Raw genomic sequence first — 26,220 nt, 5'->3', positions numbered from 1 at the left:
TGTAGACAGCCACAGAAAGCCTGTGGTACTTTTGAGCCACACTGAAACAAGGCTCCTAATGTCTGCAATCCCATCACTTCAGAACATCCCAAGTGCCTGGGCAGCATTCTGGTCACAAAGACACTTGGTCTAGACTATAGGATCATATGATCTCATGACTGAAAACAACACATATAAGTAATGGTAAATTAACTCTCCAACCCTATTTCATAACTTACTTCTTGGTCATCTGTCTCTTCCACAAAATATCACACTGATCCACTATATTGATGACATTCTGCTGATTGGTCCAAGTGAGCAAGAGGTAGCAACCACTCTGGGCTTGTTGGTAATGCATATGCACATCAGAGGATGGGAAATAAACCCAACCAAAATTCAAGAGCCTTCTACCTCAGTAAAATTCTTAGGAACCCAGTAGTGTGGGGCATGCAGAGATATTCCTTCCAAGGTGAATGATAAATTACTGTACCTGGCACCTCCTACAAAGCTTAATGGGCCTATTTGGATTCTGGAGACAACACATTGCTCACCTGAGTATGTTACTCTGACCCATATATCAAGTGACTCAAAAACCTGCTAGCTTTGAGTAGGGCCTGGAGAAGGCTCTTAGACGGGTCCATGCCAATGTGCAGGCTGCCCTACCACTTGGACCATATGATCCAGCAAATACTGGAGGTATAAATTGCGAGGTTAACATTAAGGTTCAAACTGCTACCTGCTAATCAGGCCTCCATTTAGCTTCATCAAAGGCTACCTTGAAATGGAAAGCTGATTTTCTATAGAATAGAAGTGCTTCATAAATACATTTTCTGTTAATATACATTTGTAAATGTACAAACACACCAACTAATTGATTAAAATGCTGGGTTTCATCAGGTGGTGGTGGTGCACATCTTTAAGCCCAGCACTCGGGAGGCAGAGGCAGGCCGATCTCTGTGAGTTCAAGGCCAGCCTGGTCTACAAAGCAAGTTCCAGGACAGCCAAGGCTATTACACAGAGAAACCCTGTCTCAAAAAACAAACAAAAATGCTGTGTTTCCAGGCGGCCTCAAATTCAGACCTATGTATCATATATTTCAATACCAAATTCACTAAGACCAAACATTAAAAAGACTACAGAGACTACCAGGAAATCCTAAGAAGTCCTAGAATCAACAATATGTAGCCACTCATGTAATAGTAGCATGACTATTATGGGAGTAACAGAATGCTTTCTGATTGGATTTGAGGCCATGCTACAGGAGCGCATATCTGGTATTGTAAACCTAACTAGAAGCCATGGCTGCAGAAGTCATAGGCCCTATGGCAGACTACTATGGTTACTTTGCTAAGCAGAAATAATATCAAACTGCATTCTACACATTATGTTTATACCGCTCTCAGAAATTTCTGCTTGTAGAGGCTGATAATTATTGCAGAAACTCTTAAGTGCCTAAAGTGCTGAGAATAAGTGACTGTTGAATGTTCAGCCTCAAATAGGACATCTATACTACCCCTTCTCCAAGGCTTTGGACATCGTGGAAGAGGGCTGGTTGGAAAGAATGTAAAAGCTAGAGGATAGGAAGAAGTGCTGTAAAACTGCCTTCTGGACATGACTGGTTGTTGCATCCATGAACTCATACCAACAGTGGCTTCCTGCTCAAGACCTGCCCAAGACTGGGCTCGTCCATATTCCTTCATATTGATGAGGGATGACTCAGGGCTAATAAGGCCCCACCTCTCCCTAAAGGGCTACAGGCAATTAATGGTTGCTGGGGAAGGGGAGGAGTCATATTACCCTGATAAGTTGCCCTTGCTGAAGTAAATAAATAACCCACCACCCACGCTCATATAGGCACCCTAGTCAAAATCAAGGAAACACACATACATAAAGGACATGAGGGGGACTTGATGGGAAAAGGAAGGGGTTTGGTGAGAAGGAATAAGAGACTATGGGAGAGGGAAATATGATCAAATACTTATACATGTGTATGAAACTGTAAGAACAAATTAAAAATTAAAACAAAGTTCTAGAATCAAGAAATAATACTTTAGTTAAAATAGTGTTCATATTATTTGAACTTACAGAGTTTTGAGGGTTTAGTTTCATTTTCATTCCTCTCATCATCTCAAAATCTTTTGCAGTTCTGAAAAACAAGCCCATCATTACTTAAGAAAAAAATGCAGTAATTCAGTAAGAATAAACTTTATAATCTTTCCAACAGTCATGATAAAATTAGATATGTCTTTTACTACAAAAGCAAACTGTGATTAATCCAACTTTTACTAAAATGTCACGTGAAACTACATAGGTCATAAAGTCAATACAAATTCTACCTCATGCACAATGTAGATGCATGCCTTGAAAGTACTAGAGCTTGGGAAGCAGAACCGAGTAAAGCTTCACCAGTGGACTGCAGGAAACTAACAAGTTCCTTCCTCTCTATAAAACATCCATACGGATTATATTTACAACTGCTATTCATCACTTTCCCCTACAGAAAAACTCTGGGCAATAACAGGAAGTGTCTTTTAGAATTAACACACACACATGTATACACACGCATAAAACTACAAACTTATGAAGGTACATTTGCTGAAAATATACTCTACAGGTACAGATAAACGGAGATAGATACAATCTATAGCTATACATAAATGGAGAACCCTTCAAGCAAAAGTGAGTAAACTAGAAACTTCAAATCAACCTTCCCTCTTCACTGTATCAGAGACAGTGGTTCACTGATATTAAAAGACTGAAGAAGGGACAAACATGAGCCAAATTAGAAAGAGATTCAAAAGCACAAGTTTAAAATCCCAAACAGATGGGATTGGAGAAATGGCCCCGGGGTTAAGAGCATGGAGGACTTGGGTTCAGTTCCCAGTACCCAATAGCTGCTCACAACTTTCTGTTAACTCCAGTCCCAGGAGATCTGGTGCCCTCTTCTGGCCTTCACAGACACCAGGCATGCACAGAGTGCACACACATACATGCAGAGCAGACAAAACACTCAATACATAAAATTTAAAAAAAAAAAATCTTTAAAAAAAAAATCCCCAACAGATATCTAAGCACACACAATGTGCCTCTGTGGTCAAAAATGGCAAAGGAAACTACATTGCTTTGTGAGGCAGATAAGAGGACACCTTTGCCTCGGTTTCCAAACCATGGCACACCTCTCCCTGGAACCCCGGCTAAAACAGGGCAAGGTGGCCTCCCCTTTTTCCAGTGCTGGAAGAGAGCCCACTGAGGGCAAGGACTGCAGGTAAGGGACTGGAAGGAAAGGCAGAGACAGCAGCAAGGTACAAACAGGACCGCCACCGGGTGTGGGGCAGAAGGGGGCACACAGCTTGGCCTTACAAACACCAAAGGGGAGAATCCTTAGAACAAACCAAATCCAGGAGATCCTCTACATCCAAGCTCTCCTGTATTTAGCACCAAAAGAGACATGCTACTTTATGAGTCTGTTATAATTAGTGATACAGTTTAAAATAAATGGTTTCGAGAACATTTCAGAAAGGTGGTTAAGTGGATATAAATGAGGTTGTTAAAGACAGTGGGTCAACCAGGAGAACTAGCTAAATTGTTGAGACTGGTATCTTAGGGAGGCTGCTTTCAACATCTTCTCAAGGAGATAACCTCTTGCCAACAGGTCTGACTAACATTTAAGCTTACACTGTTAGTAAATTATTTCTTAATTTTTGAAACAAATCTAACTGCAGAAACTGCAGAGATCTTAGAAGGTGCACAAGTGTGAGGGGCAGAGTTCGGATCCCCAGGACCCATGCACATGCCAGGCGGGCACTTAAGAAGAGGAGCTAAGGTATCCCCGGAGCAAGCTGGTGGCTAGACTACCTGACCTGGGAAGCCCTGGGCTCAGGTGAGAGAACCTGTCTCAATAGACAAGGTAGAGAGTGACAGAGGAGGGCACCTGCCATCGACTTCAAGCCTCCACATGTACGTGTGCATGTGTGCCTGCATACATACTTGGACGTGCACACATACAAACATACATGTACTCACATCACACTCACAAGCTGACTGCACAACTAAAATAGTAAATAGAATACCAACCAACCTTTCAGAGAGTTTGTCAGAGAGTTTCTCAAGGAACTGCATGACAGTCTCTAAAGACAAAATTCAAAAGAAAATACCTTCAATTATGTGAAGTAACATGGGCATGCATGTTAAAATTGTAGTGTGAGAGTCATTACACATCTAGTCTCCTCTAAAGTGATGATTTTCAAAGGCAAGCAGGGTAGTCTCATGTGCTTGGGATTATTTCTAGACACTGGTTATCTCCTATGAAAAAACAAATTAAACTTACAGAGTGCTAATCCAAAGCCTTAGATTACATCCAATGTTAAGAGCATTAATGGAAAACAAAAGGAAAAAAATCCAAAATTGCCATCCAAATGTATGAAAAATAAACATCATAGATATATCTAATTATTCCTAAATTTCAGGATGGCTAGATGCTGGCTTGATTCTGAAAATCAGTGCATACAGTAATCTCAGCACATGGGACACTGTGGCAGGAGTCAAGGCCAGCGCAGTCCAGCTCCAAAGGGAAACCTTGTCTCAAGATTGCTCAATAACCCTAGTCATCAGGGAAATGCAAATCCACACTGAAATTCCATCCCCACTCTAATCAGAATAGCTGTTACTGGAAAAACAAACACAAAAACCCAACATATTCTGGCAAGGATGGGCAGAGAGGACTCCCTATCCACTGCTAATGGTAATATAATGTACAGCCACTACAGGAGTCAGCAGTGGAGGGACCTCAAAACCCAGAAGAACCACCTTCAGGTCCAGCCACACTAGTCTGTGTGCTACCCAAAGGACTCGGTCAGTGTGCCCCAGCAATCAGTGCTCATCCACTCACAGCAGCCAAATAACAGAAACAGTCTAGACGTCCGTCAGCAGACGAAACAATAAAGTAAGATGCCCCTGTAGGTGTGTGATGAAGCTTGACTCGGCTACAAACAATTAAGTTATGTCGTTTTCAGGAAACAGGATGGAACTGGAGACTGTGATTTAAAATTTTTAACTTATTCTTTGAGAATTTCACACAAGTTTACAGTGTATTTGGATCATAGCCAAGAGTAAGGGGACTCACGGTAGGGGAGAGGGACAGGAGAAGATAATGGGGAATGGATAAGGTCAAAGTTCATGACATATTTAAACAAAATAAGATTCTGAAACCCACCACCTTACATAATATACACTAGTAAAAATATAAATAATATCTGTCCAGTTTAGAAAGATGGTTCACCAAAAATTCAGCTTTAAAAGGCAGTCTCCCTGGGTCACTTCTGTTACTTACAGACAACTGTAAGTGACCTACTCAGTATCAACTCCAAGCAGAACTACCGACACGAGGTCTCGTCATTGGACTTTGGTGCTAACTGCAGCTCTTCAGCCAGAGTCTGCACCAGTGAGGCCCATGAGGGCAAGAGCAGAACCCCGTCGTTCCCACGGAAAGTGTCCCATGGTGCCTTCTGCCCCACACGCCTTCCAGTGCTTTTATGTGTGTTTCAGTGGCCACAAACATCGCCTTTATATTTTCCAGATGATCTTTTCTATGGATTTAATTTCTTGCCCTCTCTTTAAGCTATCTCCTTTCTGAGTGAAATGAAACGCTAGGCAGGGACTGGGGTTAACCTAAACCACAGGCGCAGCTCCTTGCCCCTATCATCTTTAGAAAGCCTCGGACTCAGGCCTGTGTGCCAAGTGAACTGCGTCAGAACTGAAAGGAGACAAAAGCCTGCGTTTGAAGCCCTTCCCATGACTCTGGCTCCCACAGACAGCAGTTCCAAGTAAATCTCGACGTAGGCATTGATTCCCACACAGCCACACTTTATTCAGGCGCCCATTTTGTTTTGTTGGTGATATGCAAAGAATCTGGAAAGAGTATACTAAAAAGACTGACTAGGAGAAGGAGATGAAGTCAGTCAAGTGCTTGCCATGTGGGCATGAAGACCAGGGTTCCAGCCTCCAAAACCCACAAGGAAAAAAACAAATAGGTGTAGCTACACTCTCCCGCAGCCCCAACACTGGGAAGGTGGAGACATGAGGTTCTGGGGCTTGCTGGCCACCGTCCAACCCAATTGGTGAGGCCTAGGCTCAGGGAGAGATCATGTCTCAAAAAATAAGGTGGAAAACAAAGGAAGGTACCCAACATCTATCTCATACCTACACATACACATGCACAGGCACACATACAAACACATATGCACATTCACACACACACCACTGAAGGTGAAAGTCCCTAAAAATAAGCCCAGTACTCGCTCACTCCAGGGCTGTCTCTAATTCAGCTACCAAACGGACGCCCAGCGTAACCTCGCTTCTCTCCTCTGCCCTGCTCTCTGTGAAGACTCACCACCATTCCGTCAATGTCATCTCCTTTCTAGAACTCACAAGCATCTAATCCGTTGACAAACACCCACCTGCTAAAATCCCACAGCACTGCTGTCTGTACTAGTCACTTGGCAGTAATCTTTTAAGTCCTGAAGGACACAGGTCACATCTCATATGACTGTGTACAGTAGTCTCTCTCCAAAATGTCACTATGCCAACCACTGGCTTGCCACTGATGGAGTCCAGTGAACCACTGTGACTCCAGTGAACTCTAATAAGCCCAACTGGGCCAATGGTCAGGTCCAGCCCTCTCTACACTGACTGCTACAGTATCCAAGTCAGGGCATCCCTCTGCTCTCTTTAGGCCACTCCTAGTGGCTTCCTGAAGGACACATTCTGCTTCCTTTTCTTCTTACTCACTGTTCACTACTCCTCAAAGCACTTGTGGCTCTTCCTCACAGCCTGAACTCAGAGCAGCCCAGACCAGTTCTTGGCTTTCGGTTCCTTACCGTGTACTCCCTTAGTGAACTCATATAGCCCCAAGCCTTTAAGTAAGTATTTCAACTTAATCATCTCAGAGCCCCGACCCACAGCCATGTCTCTACAGTAGTTGCTTTCAACACAACAGCATCTTGACCTCATCTTGAACCAAACCAGGCTCCTGGACCCCACTGTAGTGACGTAACTGTCTTTGTAGCTGCTTAGGTAAAGCTCTTCCTTCAAAACACCATGTATCTAGAAGCTGTCGCCCACAGACCGGCTGCATCCTGCATCCTGGTCAAATCATTTCTCCTCATGAGTATCACAAAACACCTTCCAGATGCTCCCCTCTCTCCTCTGATTGCAGCCCCCTTGCCATCAGTAGCATCTGTCATTACAGTGTAAGTCAGATCACTTCCCCTTTCTCACCAAATCCTGCAAAGCCCTCATCTCATGCAAGAGAGGTCTTCCTTCATGTAGCCCCTCAACCTCTCTCTTCTCATCAAGTACCCACTCTGGCTTTTCCTCAGATGTATCTGGCACATTTCTGCCTTGAGACCTTGGCACATGGTTGCACCGTCTTCCAAGGGACTGAAGTGTAGCTGGACGGTTTCTCAGATCCCACCCAGCCCTGCGGACCTGCAGCTGCTTATAAAATAATCACTCAGAGGTTTAATATTATTTCCAAACTGTATGGTCTATGGCAGGCTTCTTGCTAGCCAGCTCTTATAACTTGACCCATTTCTATTAATCTCTAAGTTGCCACGTAGCCATGGCTTACTGATATTTTCACATCTTCCTTCTCCTGGTGGTGCTGGCGTCTCCTCTGCCTCTGCCTTTCTTCTTCCTGTCTCTCTCTTGGATTTCCTGCCTGGCTATAACCTGACTCACCACAGGCCAGAACAGCTTTTTTATTAACCAATCACAGCAACACACATTCACAGCATACAGAAAGACATCCCGCAGCACTGAAGATTCATTCTGGCAACCTGCCAGGCCTATCCCAGAGCATGCCATATCCTGCAAGTGTATCACATTTCTACACAAGCCTCCCTGGCAAAGGCAGTACCATGGCACTTAATGCTATGCTCCATCCCTGCTTCACCTTTCCACAGCAAGACAACTGCATGAAGGAGCCAGTCTCTTCTCCCTGCCACACTGACATGTTCCTAGAGCCCAAGAGAGTACCTGATAGACCCCCTGGTTCCCGCTATGAGAACCAAGAAGATTCAGAGATGTGTGCAAATTCCTGCTATGCCATGTTTTAGCAATACCCTGTGGTGGTTTGGAAGAAATTGCCTCCCCAAAGGAATTGGTACTGTTAGGAGGTGTGACTTTGTTGGAGGAGGTGTGTCACTGTGGGGTGGGGCTTTGAGGTCTCCTTTGCTTAAGCTACACTCAGTGTGGTAGACGGTTCATTTCCTGTCGCTTGCAGATCAAGACATAGAACTGTCAGCTCCTTCTCCGGCATCATATCTGCCTGTACACCACCATGTCCCACTATGGACTAAATCTCTGAAACTGTAAGCCACCCCAATTATATGTTTTCCTTTAAAAGAGCTGCTGTGGTCATGGTGTCTCTTCACAGTAAAAGGAACCCTAACTAAGACACCACTAACCTTAGATTCCTTCTGTGTTTCATAAACCAAACCCTACTTCACAGGGCGGTGTGGCATTAAATAACATATAACGATACAGTAGCACTAAGTAACATTCTAATAATGTTATTTTATATAGTATAAAAATACTGTATTTTAACCCCCCTGATATTAATAGTAACTACAGAAAAACACAAGATAAAACTGAGCATTGTAGCACACTCCTACAATCTGGCACTAGATAGGTGGAGGCTAGAGAATCAGGAGTTCAAGGTCATCCTCAACAGTTTGCAATACATGATTCTCAAAAACACAAAACAAAAACACAAAACAAATATATATGTAATATATACATATAATTCATATAACATCAATTTAGGAATTAAGTTATATGAAACTAATTTTAAGAGCTGACTTGAGAGGAGCATGTGTGAGGCCCTGGGTTCTATAGAGGGCATAAAAATAAATAAGTAAATAAAAATAAAAGTAAGTGTTCTGAAGGTTTAAGGACAAAGTCCAAGGAAGGCAGAAAGAGCGCACCAATGGAAATTTATCAGGGAAGAGGTGGGTTCAGGACTCAGGCCTGAAAGCTGCAACCTGAGCAAGGAGCCCCAGCTAGGAGGAGTGTAACAGGTTGAGGGAAGCGGCTGTGTGGGGAAGAGTGTGAAAGATGTGAGGGAACTTTGAGGAACAAAGGAGCATGTGGAAAAAGAGGGGATACACAAAGGAGCAACAAAGACAGGAGGAAGGCTGGAACTCCTCCTCACAGTCCTTCCCAGTGCTCCCTCTTCTACAACAGCATGTGTGAGTGCTCTGCAAGACACTGCACTGTCCACTCCTCCCTCTCCACCAACGCCTCCACAGCACACCTAGAATCTCAGCACTCCACCATCCTCACCCACTGCTGACTCACTGCCTCGATTACCAAAGGCTAAAACGCCCCTGCAAAGCTCACCTGCATTTCCATTTCCCACTGTGCATGGCATTGTCTCCTGGGTACCCTGACCCACCCAGCCCAGCCCAAGGCCAGTTTGTCTAATCCCACTTCCCCTGCCCACTTAGCACAGATCTCCCCACACAGGACTGTGCTCGGCTATGACCTCACCACCCTGGCTCAGCAAAAACATCACCCTTCATCCTCTCACTCTACATCCATCGGAGGACACTGGGCTGAGTCAGAATGAAATTGATTTAAATTAATAACAAGTGAAAACTTAGATTTGACTTGCTCTCAGCACATACAAACAATATAGGTCAAATTACTAACTCTTCTATTAAAAGATACCAAAAGTAGCAACAAATGGCTCTCTAAATATATTAAAAACAAGACCCTATTGGACATGGTAGCTCATGCTATAATCCCAGCATCCAGGAAGCTCATGCAAGAAGATCGTAAGTTCAAAGATAGGCTGGGCTATAAGGCAAATGTCTTTTTATTTTTTTTAATAGGTATTTAAAATCAGAACTTCTGGGCTGGGAGCACAGTCCTCGGGGGTGGCTCTCCAGCACTGTCAATCCACACACCCACTCACTAGAAATGCTGTTTGCTCACAGTCCTGTTTGTTTTAGAAGCTGGATAAACGGGCTTACCTGGAGTCTGAGCTATGGTTCCCTGGAGGGCTCTGTGGGAAAATGTAGAGTAACCTACTAAGTTTGCCAGAAGATCTCTGCTGCTCAGCAATTCTTCTAAGCATCTCAACTGACCAGCACTGGGATAAAGGAAAACTTTATAAGCAGCTTCCCGAACCTGCAGAGGGTGAGAGAGAAAGAAGAGAAAGTCAAAGATCTAACGTCATGGCTCAAAATCCTCCGCAAACCACCCAGGCCAATGCTCTCGCTGTCCACAGCTAGCCATGGCTTCCCAAGAAGAGCCCACTGGTCTACAGCGCTTTACAGGACACACTGTACATGGGACAGTGCTCTGGGAGGTCAATTTGCCAATGCTTCTGTCTCTATGCCAAACAGCATTTCTTGCACTCAAAGTCACGATGTGACCTTAAAAGTCAATGACTAGTAACTCCAAAAACAAAGTCCTTGAGAGACATGAATTTAACTATCTTCCTTATTCAAAGCATTTGTGGAATTAACTGTGCCACAAATTAAATTTTCAGAACTTAGTAATGCAACAGGATCTTTAAGGCTATAATACCATGTTAGTGATGATTTGGGGGTAAAACAGGAGTAATACACATCCATTGGTGTTCAGATGGGAGCTGAACACCAAGCAATGGAGAACTCCTACCAAGTCATCTGAGGCTTCTGCATGTAGACCATCAATGACTGCATAACTCCCATCACGGGCAAAGTGGTGCTGAATGTGCTCTGGTAAGAGATGCTTCTGTATCTTGTTGGGAAAGTTGGTTCCCATAAGAAAAGTACTGCTCAAATCCAGGATCTTAACATTGAGGTCCACTGCTCTTCTGCGCTACAAGTGGGAGAAAGGTATTTAAAAGCAATATAAATTAGCATTTCACAATAGACAAGTCTACAGCGGTGGGAAATCAACATCTGAATTGCTGATGTAGAACACTTGAGTGTAATCCTCTGTCCCCCACACCTTCATTAAGTCAGTCAACAAGGGGGCTGGTTACACCTGTTTGGTAGCACTTTTATAGTATTTCTGAAGTAAGAAAAATAAAGTATTTGAAGAGTAGCTTACAAAGATGTTGAATCTTACAAGACTAGACTAAAAGCCAAAGGGGGAAGGGAATGAGAAGCACAATTCTGCACAAACCAGTAGTGAACACCCAGGAGGTTCAGTTCAGAGGCTCTGGTTCACACACAATCCTACAGAATGAGAGCAACAAAGCCCTTAACAGCAGACTCAAGCGGGGTACAGGGCATGTACTTGCTAAGTTAGACTCAGGACGCTATGGCAGGAGAACTCAGGGTCATTCAGATCCTGCCTCAAAAATAGTATGAATAAATAAATAGAGGAGGGAGGGAGGGAGGGAGGGAGGGAGGAAAGGAAGGAAGGAAGGAAGGAAGGAAGGAAGGAAGGAAGGAAGGAAGGAAGGAAGGAAGGAAAGGAAGGGAAGGGAAAAGGAGAAAGGAAGGAAAGAAGAGGCAGAGACCTGTGGGGCAGAACTGCACTCTACACTACGTCCCACGTGCGTGGTCCATGGACCAGTTCCTCACAGTCAAGTACAATGAGGCGGGTGCTGGCACTGGCACGCAAGCGTTAGCTTCTGTCACACCTCCAGAGCACAGTCTCCTTGGAGAAGGAGTTTTTGGAGGTCCATGGTCAAAGAAGCCACCTCAAAAAAAAAAAATTTTTTTTTGAGACAGTCTCATGCAGCCCAGACTGGCTCTACAGCGGAGGATGATCTTAAGCTTCGGACCCTCCTGCTTCCTCCATCCTCAGATCCCAATCCCACTGAATGATGGGATTACAGGCCGTACACAGTCATGCTTGTTTGATGCAGTGCTGAGGACTGAACCCAGGGCCTCATGCATGCTAGGCAAGCACTCTACCTCCTGAGACTCTTTCCCAGCATACACCACAAAAATAAACTGTACCCCATGTAATCTCTGAGGTCCATTAGGGAACTAGGTGTGTACGTTCAGTTATCCATCGGGAAAAACAAGTCAGGACTCCAAATGGCTTGTGGTGGGCTTCGGGTAATCTTGTAGCCTGTGTTTAAAAAATATTAGCAACACTAGTTTTTTCAGACACATATGTAAGATGTATGTATGTACACATATGTATTTGACAAGAAGCTGAGAAGGACTGGGTGATGTAGTTCAGCTGAGTGCTTGTCTACCATGCACAAAACCCTGAACTTGGTCCTCAGCACTGTACAAACTGGATGTGTGCAATCCCAGTACACAGAAAATGGACTCAGGCATTTGGAAGTTCAATGTCAGCCTCAGCAACATAGTGATTCCATGCCACTCGGGGCCACATGAGACCCTGCCTCAGAAAAAGAATGCTGAAAAATATAAATAAGCCAGGTATGGTGATACACATAAATAATCCCAGCACTGGGAAATGCTGAGACAGGCATTTTGAATGTTCAAAGTCAGTCTGAACCACACTGCAAGTTTAATCCCAGCCCTGGTTATATAATAAGACTCCTGTCTCATAAAAAGTAAATATAAAATAATAACCTAAAGTTTCCAATATAGAAAAGCCAAACTTTACTAGGAAATATTGGTTTCCAGCACCTCCAATGTCTTTTTAGTCCAGACTTCTCTTGTAGCAATGTATTGCCACCTAGTGGTAATCAGTGGAATAACAAAAATGATGAACGCCATCTAAAAATTATAGCTCTAAAATGTTTCCCAAAGCTTTTTTATGAAAAAATTAAAGCACACTATAATAAAATTAGTCATCCCCCAAATTTTATGAAGTGTTAAAACCTCTGGAAAAATAACTTTCTGACTCCAGTGATCTTCTGGGCATATCATTTCATCATTCCAAAACCATCCCTGGTGCAAGGATCAGGACTCTAAACACCTTTGAAACCACTAGAAACACTCCCTGTCGCTACTCAGGGGAAACTAGAGCAGGAGAAGTTCAAAACCAGCTCACACAAGTGATCCCAGCACTCAGGAGGCTGAAGCAAGAGGATCATCCAACAAGTTCAAGGCCAGTCTGGGCTACAAAATGGAAACAGTGTCTCAAAAAACAAAATTAAGAGAGGAGAGACAGACAGAAAGATGAAGACCTATTTATCTGATCTGGCATTGGTATTGCCTGAGGTTGGGCACCCCAACCTCAGACAGCAATATCCACACATGGTCAGTCCATCTGCATGGAACCTCTGCACCTCCTTCCACCAACTTTAGAACATCTCAGTCACTAGGAACATAAATCAACGTAAAGGCCAGGTGAGAGCACAAAAGGTATTGTTTAAAAAAGTCTTCTCTTAGCTCAATGCAGACACATTTTTTTTCTGAATGTTTTTAATCTGCAGTTGGTTGATCCAGATAGAGAGGTCTCAGGCACGGAAGTCTGGTTGCACATGGTCAAGAATGCCACTTACTTCCCAAGACATCCTGATAAATCAACTTCTGTTCCTAGATAAATGGCTTCATTTCACTGCATTTATTAGGATGGACAGAGCTATCTTTAAAAACTAATAATAATTAGACAGTTGGCGAGCAGATGGGGCCATGGGGGGGGGGGGCACTCATGATGGCATCCAGTCACTCCTCTACCCCAACACTGAGCTGCTACCCACACCAGGGACTCAGCCTAGCAGAGCATCATATTCTGAGGGCAGCAGCAGCCAGTGTAAGAACTCCTGGCACTAAAGCTGAGAGCCTAAGCAAGTTCCTTTGCTTCTACATCTATAAAACAAGAGGTGCAGACAATGTGCCAGGCCCTCTAGCCAGAGTGAATCCTGTAGGTCACATGACGCCGCTGCTGTCATAGCAAGTGTGTGGACCCACCAGGCACAAACAGTGCCCACAGTTTGTTAATAGCCCCCTTACTCTCCATCTCAGCCTCATTCCATGATACCTAACACTCGAGCTGTGTTATTGCTTCATTCTGGATTATCAGGGGTGATGGGCTAGCTTCCAGAGAGCACTACATGTAGACACCACCTACAGAAGAACTTTACAAGTGAAAAAAGTCCTAAGAGTTTACCCAGTCAAGTGATACACACGGGTTCTCACAACTAAATGTTAGTAACAACACTGGTCAAAACAGCTGAAAGCCTGGTCTGGTGACACATGCCTGTAATCCTAGCAGGAGGTGAAGACAGGAAGGTCAGGAATTCAAGGCAGCCTTGGCTACACGGAAAGCTCAAGGCCAACTTGGTCAACACATAACCCTGTCTTCAAAAAAAGAAAAAAGACCAGGCGGTTGTAGGGCACACCTTTAATCCCAGCACTCCAGAGGCAGGTGGATCTCTGTAATTTCGAGTGAGTTCCAGGAAAGGTGCAATGCTACACAGAGAAACCCTGTCTCAAAAAACAAAATAAAACAAAACAGAAAAAAGAGCTGAGGATGGAGCTCAGCTAGTAAAGTGCTAGCCCTGGCACACATGAGGCCCTGAGTTCAATCTCCAGCACTGAGCCTGGTGAAAGATCAGAAGTTCAAGTTCATACTCAACTACATAGCAAGATCAAAGCTAACCTGGGCTACAAAAGACTGATCTCAAAACAAATAAATAAATAAATAAATAAATAAATAAATAAATAAATAAATAAATAAATAAATAAATAAATAGATAGATAGATGGATGGATGGATGGATGGATGGATGGATGGATGGATGGATGGATGGATGGATGGATGGATGAATAATAAATAAATATATGGATGGATGAATGAATAGATAAATGAATGAATGAATGAATGTGAGGAAGAGTGAGTTTGAGGCCAGCCTAGTCTACAAGGCAAGTTCCAGGCCAGCTGAGGCTAAATAGATCCTGTTTCAAGAAAGAAAAGATGGGGATAGAGAGATGGTTCAAAGGTTAAGAGCACTGGTTTCTCTTGCAGAGGAGCAGGGATTGATTCCCAGCACCTACATGGTGGTTCACAACCACCTGTAACTGCAGTGCCAGGGGCTCTGAAACCCCCTTCTCCTCTCCAAGGCCATGCACATGGTACACACACATAAATACAGGCCAACCCACACACATATGATAAATAAATTTAAAAGCATATTTTGAAAAGAAAAGTATTTACCTTTTCTTCATCTAGATGGATTCCACTGATTTCAAAATCAAACATAAATAGTTCAGCCACTCGCCTAAAATAAAGGAAGCACGAGTTTCAGGCGTTCATTAAAATTACAAACAAAAATCAGTCTTCATGTTCAAATCAGGACTTCTGAAATTTACTATAAAAACTTTTGCAACACACATAGGTGATGAGCATACCCACAATTTGTTTATTTATCTGAAACGAGGAGCTCAGTATCTCAGAAACAGGTACAATCCCAGTTGACAGAGAGTTCCTACTAACTTATTATGTAAGAGCTTATTACATGTTAGCTGGGAAAGCTAACATAATTATTTCAGCTCCATCCAAGCCCGAGTAACTAGAAACAAGACCAGTTCCCACTTGGATAGCTTCTCAAGGCCCCTGCATGCATTTCCTGTCTTTCCTCCAGCTGGTGCGGCTGGCCAACACCTCTCTCATGCATGCTGTGCCAGAGGAGAACTTGGGCTCTTTGTAGTCTGCCTTCAGGCTTGAGGCCAATTAACAACTTTCCTATCAACGACATGGTTGTTTGTTCCTCTGTTTGTTTGAAATTGCTTCTGTTTCTAGTGGTAGACTAATGGAGCATTTGATATATTCTTCTGGCTATGACTTCTCAAAATGAATATATTTATTTTCCCAATTACTCTATAATACATCTACATCTGGCACCCAACGTTCGTGTTACGAATTCATGAAAAAGCTGTTTGTCTGTGGCCTTGTGGGCCCCAGCTCAGGCCCAAGCTACATTCAGCCGGTTGTGGTGGCGCATGCCGGTAGGATTTGCTGAAGGAGGCAGAGGCAGTAGGATCCCGAGTTTGAGGCCGGCCTAGGAGGCTTGGGAGAAGCTTTGGCCCGGACTGAACCACAAACAGTGGTGGGACCATGGAAGCAGTGGCTACTGCTCCACGTTGCCAGCTCCTTCTTATCGTGTTGGTGACTGCGGTGATGCTGCTACCTGGGACGAAGGATTTACTGCTGCTGGTTCAGAGAAGAATTGCCAGGGCCATCGTGTTACAAGAAAGCATCGGCAAAGGTCAGTTTGGAAAAGTTTGGCAAGACAAATGGTGGGGAGAAATTGTTGTGCAGATTTTCTGTTCTAGGGAAGAATGTTTATGGTTCTGAGAGACAGACATTTATCAGACTGTGATTGCTCCAAACCACAGAAGAGGCACAAAAAAAAAAAAGTCTGCATGGAACCATGACCACACCTAACAGCAACTTTGAAATCTTCAAAAGGACTATGGTAAAGCCATTAAGCTGATTAACACCACGGAAAGATCTGCTTTGGACTACAAACTGCTTAGGACAATTTTGAGATGGCTAGCTGAGATGATCCAGCCTGACAGACTACTCAAACATGGACTTGAAACAAGCCCTGAATTTTCCTTTTATGCAGAGACTGGACAAATGATACAGGACTTGACAATTAACCCAAAAATTTTCTTTTCAAGATTCCCTAAAGATATCTTCACCCCTAGAAAGCAAAAAGAAAAAGAGAATAAGATATGAGATAGATCATTGAATCTACTCTGAGAAAAAAGATAAAGAAATAATAGTATAAATAGGTAGATCATTGAATCTACACTGAAGAAAAAGGGGAAGATATAAAAATGACAAAAGGTAGACTACTGAATGTATTATGAAAAGAAAAAAGAGAGAATATGGATATGATAAGATAAAAAGGGAGATCATGGAATCTACTTTTAAAAAGGAACTACCTGTTTTAAATAAGATAAGTAACGAAAATTTTTTGGTCTGAGTTTATCAGATGTTACTGGACTGGACATTGTTAATATATATAATGGAGTTTTTAATCTGAATCTGTCAAATGTTAATGGACTAGACATCATTAATGTAATTTTTGGCTGTATATATTGTATATACTTATTGGGTAGTTTTTCTTGTATTAGTTATAAGCTTTCTTTAATTTTAGACAAAAAGAGAGGAAATGTGGTGGTATTGTGTTCCCCAAAATATTGTGTACCTTAATAAACTTATCTGGGGTCAATAAACAGAAAAGCCACTAGTTAGGCAGTGATAGCACACGCCTTTAATCCTAGCATTCCAGAGGCAGAAATCCATCTGGGATCTCTGTGAGTTCAAGGCCACATTGGAAACAGACAGGCATGGTGACTCACACCTTTAATCCCAGGAAGCAAGCCTTTAATCCTAGGGAGTGATGGTAGAAAGCAGAAAGGTATATAAGGCATGAGGACCAGAAACGAGAAGCATGTGGCTGGTTAAGCATTTGGCTGGTTAAGCATGTGGCTGGTTAAGCTTTCAGGCTTTGAAGCAGCAGTTCAGCTGAGAGCCATTGGGATGAGGACACAGAAGCTTCCAGTCTGAGGAAACAGGACCAGCTGAGGAATTGGCAAGGTTAGATAGCTGTGGCTTGTTCTATCTCTCTGACCTTCCAGTATTCACCCCAATAACTGGCCTTGGGTTTGATTTTATCAATAAGAACTTTTAAGATTCATGCTACACAATTACTTAGTAATTTATTGCTATTTTTGTTTTATAAGGTAGGATCTTGCTAGACAGCCCAAGCTAGCTTCGAACTTGTGATCCTCCTGCCTCAGCCTCGGCAGTGCTGGGATCGTGGGTGAGCACCACCACACCCGGCTCGCGGAATGAACAGAATTAACATTATTCTAACCATCTTCCCCATGGTGCTGGGGTCACACCCAGGGCCTTGCATACACCAGGCTGGTTCTCTAGCAGTGAGCTGTACTCAGCCCAAGATCTAAAATTCTAAAACTTCGGGGGCCTTGAGAGCATCCGGAAAGCCTGTAGCTCCAGGACTTGGGAAAGAGAGACAGGAAGATTACAAGCTGGAGCCATACTGGACTAACAAGGAGTTCTAGCGCCTGTCTCAAAATAAATAAGTAAACAGATCCCATTAACAATTCAGTCACCAATATGCTTTCTTTTTTTTTTTTTTTTTTTTTTTGGTTTTTCGAGACAGGGTTTCTCTGTGTAGCTTTGCGCCTTTTCCTGGAACTCACTTGGTAGCCCAGGCTGGCCTCGAACTCACAGAGATCCGCCTGGCTCTGCCTCCCGAGTGCTGGGATTAAAGGCGTGCGCCACTACCGCCCGGCACCAATATGCTTTCTTAAACAATGCAGAATGCTTCAAAGGAGCCCTAACTGGTCTTGTTATCCACCTCACACCATCTCCCTTTCCTAACACAGTAAAAACACACAACTCTCTTCTTAATCAAAGGTGGTTTAAGCAAAAATATGTCATGGTATTGCTTTACTGTAGAAAGTTATGGAGTTGATTTTTTCTCAGACTACTATATCACAAACACTGAATATCTCCCCCCCCCCCAGCTGAGGACCGAACCCAGGGCCTTGTGCTTGCTAGCCAAGCACTCTACCACTGAGCTAAATCCCCAACCCTGAATATCTTCTTATAATTAAATACTCTTCCAAACTATAACTTTTAAATCAATACATTCTTTGATAATTCCATCCATGAAAGAATACAACTTCATGTTTGGGTTGGGTTCTGCTATACAGATCAGACAGTTTCTATTTTCACCACTCTCCTAACTGCTGTAATCTTTAAAAACTTACATGCAGCTGGGCATGGTGGTGCACACCTGTAACCTCACACTTTAGGAGCAGAGGCAGGCATAAGCAGTTCAAACCCAGCATGAGTACCTGAGACCCTGTCTCAAAATCCAACCAAACAAAACTATCAAAAAACAAAAATTTATATGCATTTCTTTACCTTTGTTTTCTTAAGATAAATTCCAAGATGTTAAACTGATCAAAAAGTATTCGTATATCAATATACATTCTCTAGCGGTCCTCCCTACAAGTTTGTAGTTAATTAGAGTTAACGAATCCATTATTCCAAATCAGTAACAACCATTCCTATGCTGTTTCATCTGTGTTGACTACTGGGTGTTCTCTGCCTTATTTCACTTTTTAATGGTAGCACATCCAATCTAGGGGTTCAGTGCTGAACAAAACACCTTACATGAATTACCTCATCTAAATGCCATTTAGTTGTAATCCTTTTTACAAAGGGAACTAGGGCTCAGCAAACTATGGCTCCAAGGGCCAGCCCTGGAGGCTAATTCTAGAGCCACATCTTCCAACTACCACAAGCCCAGTATTTAACTACAACTAGCAGTGTAAATTTTATGGGCATCTGTTCCTTTTCCTTATCTTGTGAAATGAGACTTTCACAAAAATAAATTCTGTCCCCACTTCTGCATATATATATATACAGAGAAGGAGTATTCTCTCTATACATTTTCCAAGTCATGTATAAGAAGATCTCTTAACATGGTAAATATACTAACCCTTTGTCATGTAGCTAATGTGTCTCATTTGTGTGTTCTGACTTTCTACATGGAAGAGTTTGGCCACAAAAAGTCCATAATTCTTACGTAATCAAATCAATCTTTCCTTTTGGTATCATCTCAAGAAAGACCTTCCACATCCCAAGAGAACATGCTTTTATGATTTTTCTTTTTTAAACTATTGATAGAGATGGCTGATTGACTGGCTAGGGCCTGCATTTAGAGCTTGCACACACTAAGCAACAACTCACTATTGACCAGGCCTGGTTTTGTTGTTGCAAGTGTTTCTTTTTATTTTGTGACAGGGTCTTACAAGTTAGCAAGGTTGGCCTTGAACTCACTCTGCAGCTGAGGGAGCCCTTAAGCTTGGTCCTCCTGCCTTAGCCTCCTGAGTACTTGGGATCATAATCCTAAAACACCATGTGTAACTTTTAAAAAATATTCAATCTTTGATTAAACAATTCTCTTTTCCAAGAAAGGCCACTGGCCCAGCATCATTTGCTAAAAATCAGGTTTTCCCCACTGATGTGAAATGACTCATCTACCACATACTGAGGAGTTATAACTACATCTGCAATTTCTCCATTCCTCCACTAGCTAACAGAATATTCCAACTTAAGTATAAAGCACTTCGAAAAACAGGATGTTTATATGTATGCTTGAAAAGTCTGGTTCAAGACCTTTTGTTACTTTACCAGATTTTTTCCAGCCTAGTCTGGAGTCTTCTGTACAGCTTCACAATCACTCTAAGTCCAACAGAAACCCTTGGTAGACACAGACAGGAGAGCCATGAAGCCACTTCAGCCACTCTTCATGCTTCCTAGAGGCTGCATGTGTGCATTCAGGTTCTGCATATGTGCTCTCCAGAGTCTACTCAAAGGGTGTAACAGGGCCTTTTTATACTGTTTAGAGAATGTGTTGTCATGATATTTACACACATACAACAGAGAAAACCTGAAGTAAAAATAAAAAGGAGGTCTCTTTATGGATGGATTTGTTAAAGACTCGAAGCCACTAAATTTCAAAGAAGGGAAGAAATAATGTAATAGATTCCCAAACATACAGACCAGTGGGACCCTTCTGACAAAATTTTGAACAGCTCATTTCTTAGTTTCTTTCCTGCTTAGCTCACAGACAAGGGGTGGAGTTGTGATAGTTAGTTTCAATTGTCAACTTGACACAACTTGTCAACAACTGACACAATCTTGACACCTGAGAAGGTAGTCACAACAAGGGATTGTCTGAATTAGATGGGTCTGTGGGCACGTCTGTGAGGGGATTATCTTAATTATGTTACTGAGGTGGAAGATTTGCTCACTATGGGTGGTACCAGTCCCTAAGCAGGAGATCCTAAACTGTGCAACCCTGGAGAAAGCAAGTTGGGCACCAGCATGCATGCATTCATTCTTTGCTCTCTGTTCCTTACAGATGTCAGAGGATCAATTCCCTCACATTCCTGCTGCTGTGACTTTCTCTCAATGATGGTTTAAGATGCAGTTCCTGCAGGATGCCTAACAACACTCTCAATGATATCTAAGTATCACAATGTTTCATATGCTATTATTTCAAATCCCAGTTTTATCCCACACTGAAAGCTCTCCTTTCTGGACCAGTTTTCACCCCGCTTATTCTTCCCAATGGATGTTTCATTTTGTTCTTCAAAAGCTCTTATTGGCATTTCTAGAAACACCTAGAAATATGGAATGTATCCACAAGTTAGCCAACTATAAGTTGTACACAGTCAACATTAAAAACGCCATTTCTTAAAGCCAGGTCCTAAATAAGCTGTAGACAATACTTTATATTGTTATAGTAAACTAGTGTGAAGTGAGTACTCATCTGGGATGATGCATACGCACTGAAGCTTAACTAGCTTTGCTAATGAAGACAATACAACCCAAGCCTAATATCACAATCAAACACCTACCCAGATGACACAGCTAGCTCCACTCAGATCCTGAGCTTCCAAAGCAATGGGGAGAAACAAGACCAGGTCCCTGCACACCTGCTGGCGGGTGAGGTTAAGTCCCAGCACTCATCCCACAGTGTGCACAATGTCTGGAACTCATATCTGAACTGCAGCAAGGTCCCACTCCCAACTGAGCTTTAGCTGGGGTGACAAGCCATATATAGAGAGAGACAAGGAGACGGAAGCAGGAAGAGGGAAATGAGGCAGGTAAAGAATAAAGTATCTCATAAACAAAAAGGATAAACAGGTGAAGAAAATAATTTCTATTTATACACCAATATCATAGGCAAGTAAATGATGAGGCTTTCTATGCTTCTAGGCCAGTATTCTCAGAAATACTTGTTCTCTGAGAGTGTTAATTTTTTTTCTGTTGCTGTGATACAATACAAAAGCAGCCCTAAGCATATGCATGCATGAATGGGTATCGGTGTATATGTATCCGTGTGTATATCCATGCATGTGTGTGTGTGTGTGTGTGTGTGTGTGTGTGTGTGTGTGTATGTACACACCTGCTGTGGCATGAGCAGGGAGGTCAGAGAACAACCTCCAGGAGTCAGCTTTTCCTCCCACCATGTGGACCCCAGGGCCTGAACTCAGACCACTGGGCTTACCGGCAGACCCTTTCACTTACTGGGCTCCCACCGGTGCCACATTCACCCTATAGAAAGATTTCAGCAAAGAAACAAGGTTCTAAGGTCCTCCTGTGTGATGAGTTAGCACCGGGCCTCTAATTATGATGAATAATTGTACTCCAATGAGCCAGAGCTTATCATTTTAAGGATCTGGAGAGCCACCCAGCAAATAAATCAACTTGCTGCTATCTCCTGATAGTGCTATTGTGGAACTATAAGCATAGAGATGGTGTGATTATGAGCGGTTTAACAGGAGGCTACCACTGGTCATTCATCTTGCAGCAATGAATAAAACAGACTGAGAAACAGCCTTGTAGAGCTCAGCCAGTGAGGCAGAGAGATGAAAACAAATGACCAAGGCAACAAGTAAGATGTTGGTGGTGACTATGGGTAAGAGGATGGAGCCAGACAGACACAGTGTAAAGAGAAAAGGTGTGTGGCTGAGTCTCCAAGAAAGTGCAGAAGCCTCAGGTACTGAGAGAAGAACATTCCAACCCAGAGACCACAGGGCTCTCTAGCCTGGCCTGCAGTCAGTCATAAGGAAATGAATGAATGGTGAGTACCTGGTTTCTGCATCAAGGGAATCCATAAGCTTCTTATCATCTAGTAATTTCTGCAGACTCTGATACAATTCCACATTCGTATTCAACCTAGAAAGATCATGAATGAAAGCATGTGATGTTCTAATTCATTTTTAAAAATTTTACTCTACATCAAGAGAAAGGTAGCCAGGCGGTGGTGGCGCACACCTTTAATCCCAGCACTTGGGAGGCAGAGCCAGGCGGATCTCTGTGAGTTTGAGACCAGCCTGGGCTACAGAGTGAGTTCCAGGAAAGGTGCAAAGCTACAGAGAAACCCTGTCTCAAAAAACCAAAAAGAGAAAGGCATTAGATGATTAAATACACATGTCCAGATCCCAAAACTGGGGAGTAATTTTTTGTATCTTCTTTTGAGCCAGAAACAATAGCCATACTTAGAAACTGTTCAGTACAGGAAAAGGCAATCCATTAAGAAAATGTCAAAGGTCCTAACCACCCTGGTGAAGGTAAATTTAAACTGGGTAGGCAGCTGGAGCAGGAAGGACAGAAAAGAGGTAGGGGTGATGGCTTTGGTCATGGAGATCTTTCCCATTAGCAATGTGCAGGCAGCTTCTAGGTTTTTTTTTTTTTTTTTTTTGATTTGATTTATTTATTTATATAGTATTGTCTGCATGTATGCCTACTCGCCAGAAGAGGGCTCCAGATCTCATTATAGATGGTTGTGAACTACCATCTACACCATGGGAATTGAACTCAAGACCTGTGGAAGAGCAGCCAGCAATCAGTGCTCTTAACCTCTGAGGCTCCCACCTCTCCAGCCCCAGCTTCTCTGTTTTTAAGAAGTAGAAAGATGTAAGGAGGGAAGGAAGGCTGAGCCAACAGCAAGGTTTCCTTAGGACCTCAGCTTAGCACCTGGAACTCAGGCTAGCTGTGCTTATGTGGATGAGAGGAGCAGGCCCACCCTGGACAGGACAGCTCAGGACACAGGGTGCAGCCAGACTCCCATGCAGTTGGTCAACTGTGGCACTATAATCTTAGGCTGCCATAAGGACTGAATTAGACCATAAGTACATTCCTCACTAACAAACCAGTGCAGCCACCGGCTCCAGGCAGAAACTGGGAGCAAAGAGCCATGACCCATACACCAATGTCAGTCCAACCTGGAGTACCACTGTCCTCTCCCTAGGTGCCCAAGGCCCTGTCACCCTCAAGGCCAGCCTTAGGATCAGTCCTAGACTGGAATACACTCCCACATAGTGGATCCTGGGGGAGGGGTAATATCTCTCACACCATCCAGTCTACCATTCTTACCTAGGAACTCAAGGATGGGCTAGTTCACCAGGCCATTCATAATTAAAGAACTCAAGAGTCTTGTGAATGGAGGGTTTCTTTTGGCACCCCTCCCATGGATCCTCCCAAATGTAAAGGGGACCAAGGCAGTTACTGTCAATCAAAAGATGCTCAGCAGGAATACACATCTCCTCACTTAATTCTCTGGCACAGCTCCCGGGTGTCAGGAGGAAGCACCTACGGCCTACTGACCTGTTGACATAAAGGACACCAGTTCAGAGATATCTGCACCATGGCCCCTGCTGACATGTATGGACATCTCCTACAGTGCTTAGAGGGAAGATCCTGAGATGAAGTCTATAGTTTACATTTGCCATTCATTATCAACTGCACCAATTAAAACCTTTCTCCACTCCCAGAAAATAAGTCAGTTCCCCTGGGTATCTGAGGTTAGCCTGGGCAACTAAAGAAGTTAGCTATGCTTCAGTTAGACCAAAGTGGAAAATGAGTCACAGTGAGTACTTGGGAGAAAGATTGAAGCAAAACTCTGGGCAAGGTAATAAAAGCACTTTTTAGAGCCGGGCAGTGGTGGTACACACCTTTCATCCCAGCACTCAGGAGGCAGAGGCAGGCAGATCTCTGTGAGTTCTGGTCTACAGAGCGAGTTCCAGGACAGCCAGGGCTACATAGAGAAACTCTGTCTTGAAAAACAAAACCAGAAACAAAGCTATTTTAGGACCTTTTCAACAGACTGAACCACTCTCCATGGAGAGGTAAAGATTACAGTCATACTACACAGCTCACCACCAAGCATGGATCTCCACTGGTCTCCCACAAAACTAAGAGTGCTTGTGCTTAAAACAGCTTTGTCTAAATTCAGCGGGACACAGCCGTCCTGGCATCCCAGACAGGTGGCCTGGCCATGCTGCCTTCTTCCCTGTGCTGCCCCTAATAGAAAGCAGTATTCTCCAGAGTCCCTTGTTCCAGTCCTTCTTGCAGCACAAGATCAAGTGGCCAGGTGTGGCAGGGACTGGTTTATCCTCACAGCACACATCGATGACTATAAACGTAATGTTTACTGTGTCTGAGTGGACAACATTACTCAATGAGAGAGGACAGCCATACCTCCTAAGATAGAGGGTCTTCCAGAAAGTCTGTCCAACTAGGGAAGCCACCGACTCTCCAACTTCTGGTTTCTAAAACCGTCTCGAGGTGTTGCCTGGCTCCTCTTTTCCCGTCATAAACCCAGGCTTGGCGAGCTCTGACACTCTCCCCAGCCTCAGATGCTGTCTGACTTAGTCACACACTATGCTTCAAACATAGCACTGTCCACAGTGACTTGAACAATCTCTTTGGATTATTCTTAAAAGGCTTTCAAACACTTCAGATTACCCCCAAACCACTTGAGAGTAAACTGTTTCCTGGTGGCCTCCTCCTACAGCCTTCCTTCGCTCTCTCCGAGTGTTGAGACACTCCTGACCCCTATAGCAGCTGCAGTCTATACAGCTACTTCACGTAAATACATATTCTGGCTCCCCACCCTGTGGCCCAGTCCTATATGCAACAGCAAGCGGCTCACAGTGGACCCCAGGAGCCCCAAACAGCCCCAGAGACACTCAGAGGCCCTCACTCACTGCCCTAGTTAGCCTTCTGTTGCTGTGAGAAGACCACAGTCAAGAGCAGTGTGGGGAGGAAAGGGGTCATTTGGTTTACGTGTCCCATATCATAATCCACTGCGGGATACCAAGGTAGGAACCTGGAGGCAGAACTGAAACAGAATCCATGGAGGAGTGCTGCTCACACCCCATGGCTTATACAGCCTGTTTTCTTTTTTAAAAAAACATAACCTTTTTATTGATTCTTTGGGAATTTCACATCATGCACCCCAGTCCCTCTATATCTGCCCCTCACCCCTGTAGCATTCCCCACAAAAGAAAATTTTAAAAAATATTAAAAACAAAACAAAATCGGGAGCTGGAGAGATGGCTCAGAGGTTAAGAGCACTGACTGTTCTTCTAGAGGTCCTGAGTTCAATTCCCAGCAGCCACATGGTGGTTCACAACCATCTGTAATGAGATCTGGTGCCCTCTTCTAGCTTTTAGGTGTATATGCAGACAGAACATTGCATGCATAATAAATAAAAACAAAACAAAATAAAAAACCAAAGCACTTGGCTCTTCCTTCTTTCCCGCCTCTCTAACATCCCTTCATTGGTCTCAGTGGCACTGGAGCCAAGGTGTGTCACATGGTATACCTTTGGTCCACTCTGCTTTACTTGCGAGTGTTCAACGCAATGAGTTGTCGGTCTGGTTCAAGGCCTCTGGCTTCTGCTACACCATCAATACTTGACCCTCACCGAAACTCCTCTCGGATATCCTGCTGTTGCGCCAAG

General features: G+C 43.5%; 1 protein-coding gene across 2 annotated transcripts in view; it reads right to left on the bottom strand.

Annotated features, from left to right (window-relative positions):
- Positions 1-26,220, bottom strand: part of Mipep (mitochondrial intermediate peptidase) — a 148,049-nt gene that overhangs the window by 110,858 nt on the left and 10,971 nt on the right. For both annotated transcript variants that reach the window (XM_006986327.4, XM_076545140.1), the window contains exons 4-9: positions 22,563-22,649; positions 15,066-15,129; positions 10,666-10,848; positions 10,014-10,170; positions 4,058-4,106; positions 2,065-2,125 (exon numbers count right to left, since the gene is read on the bottom strand). In XM_006986327.4, the coding sequence (XP_006986389.2) occupies positions 2,065-2,125; positions 4,058-4,106; positions 10,014-10,170; positions 10,666-10,848; positions 15,066-15,129; positions 22,563-22,649 (601 nt within the window). The remainder of the gene's footprint in view (positions 1-2,064; positions 2,126-4,057; positions 4,107-10,013; positions 10,171-10,665; positions 10,849-15,065; positions 15,130-22,562; positions 22,650-26,220) is intronic.

Source organism: Peromyscus maniculatus, chromosome 9, assembly GCF_049852395.1.
Source record: "Peromyscus maniculatus bairdii isolate BWxNUB_F1_BW_parent chromosome 9, HU_Pman_BW_mat_3.1, whole genome shotgun sequence".
NCBI lineage: Eukaryota > Metazoa > Chordata > Mammalia > Rodentia > Cricetidae > Peromyscus > Peromyscus maniculatus.
The sequence above is the reverse complement of the archived record's forward strand: the minus strand, read 5'-3'. Positions and strand labels throughout refer to the sequence as shown.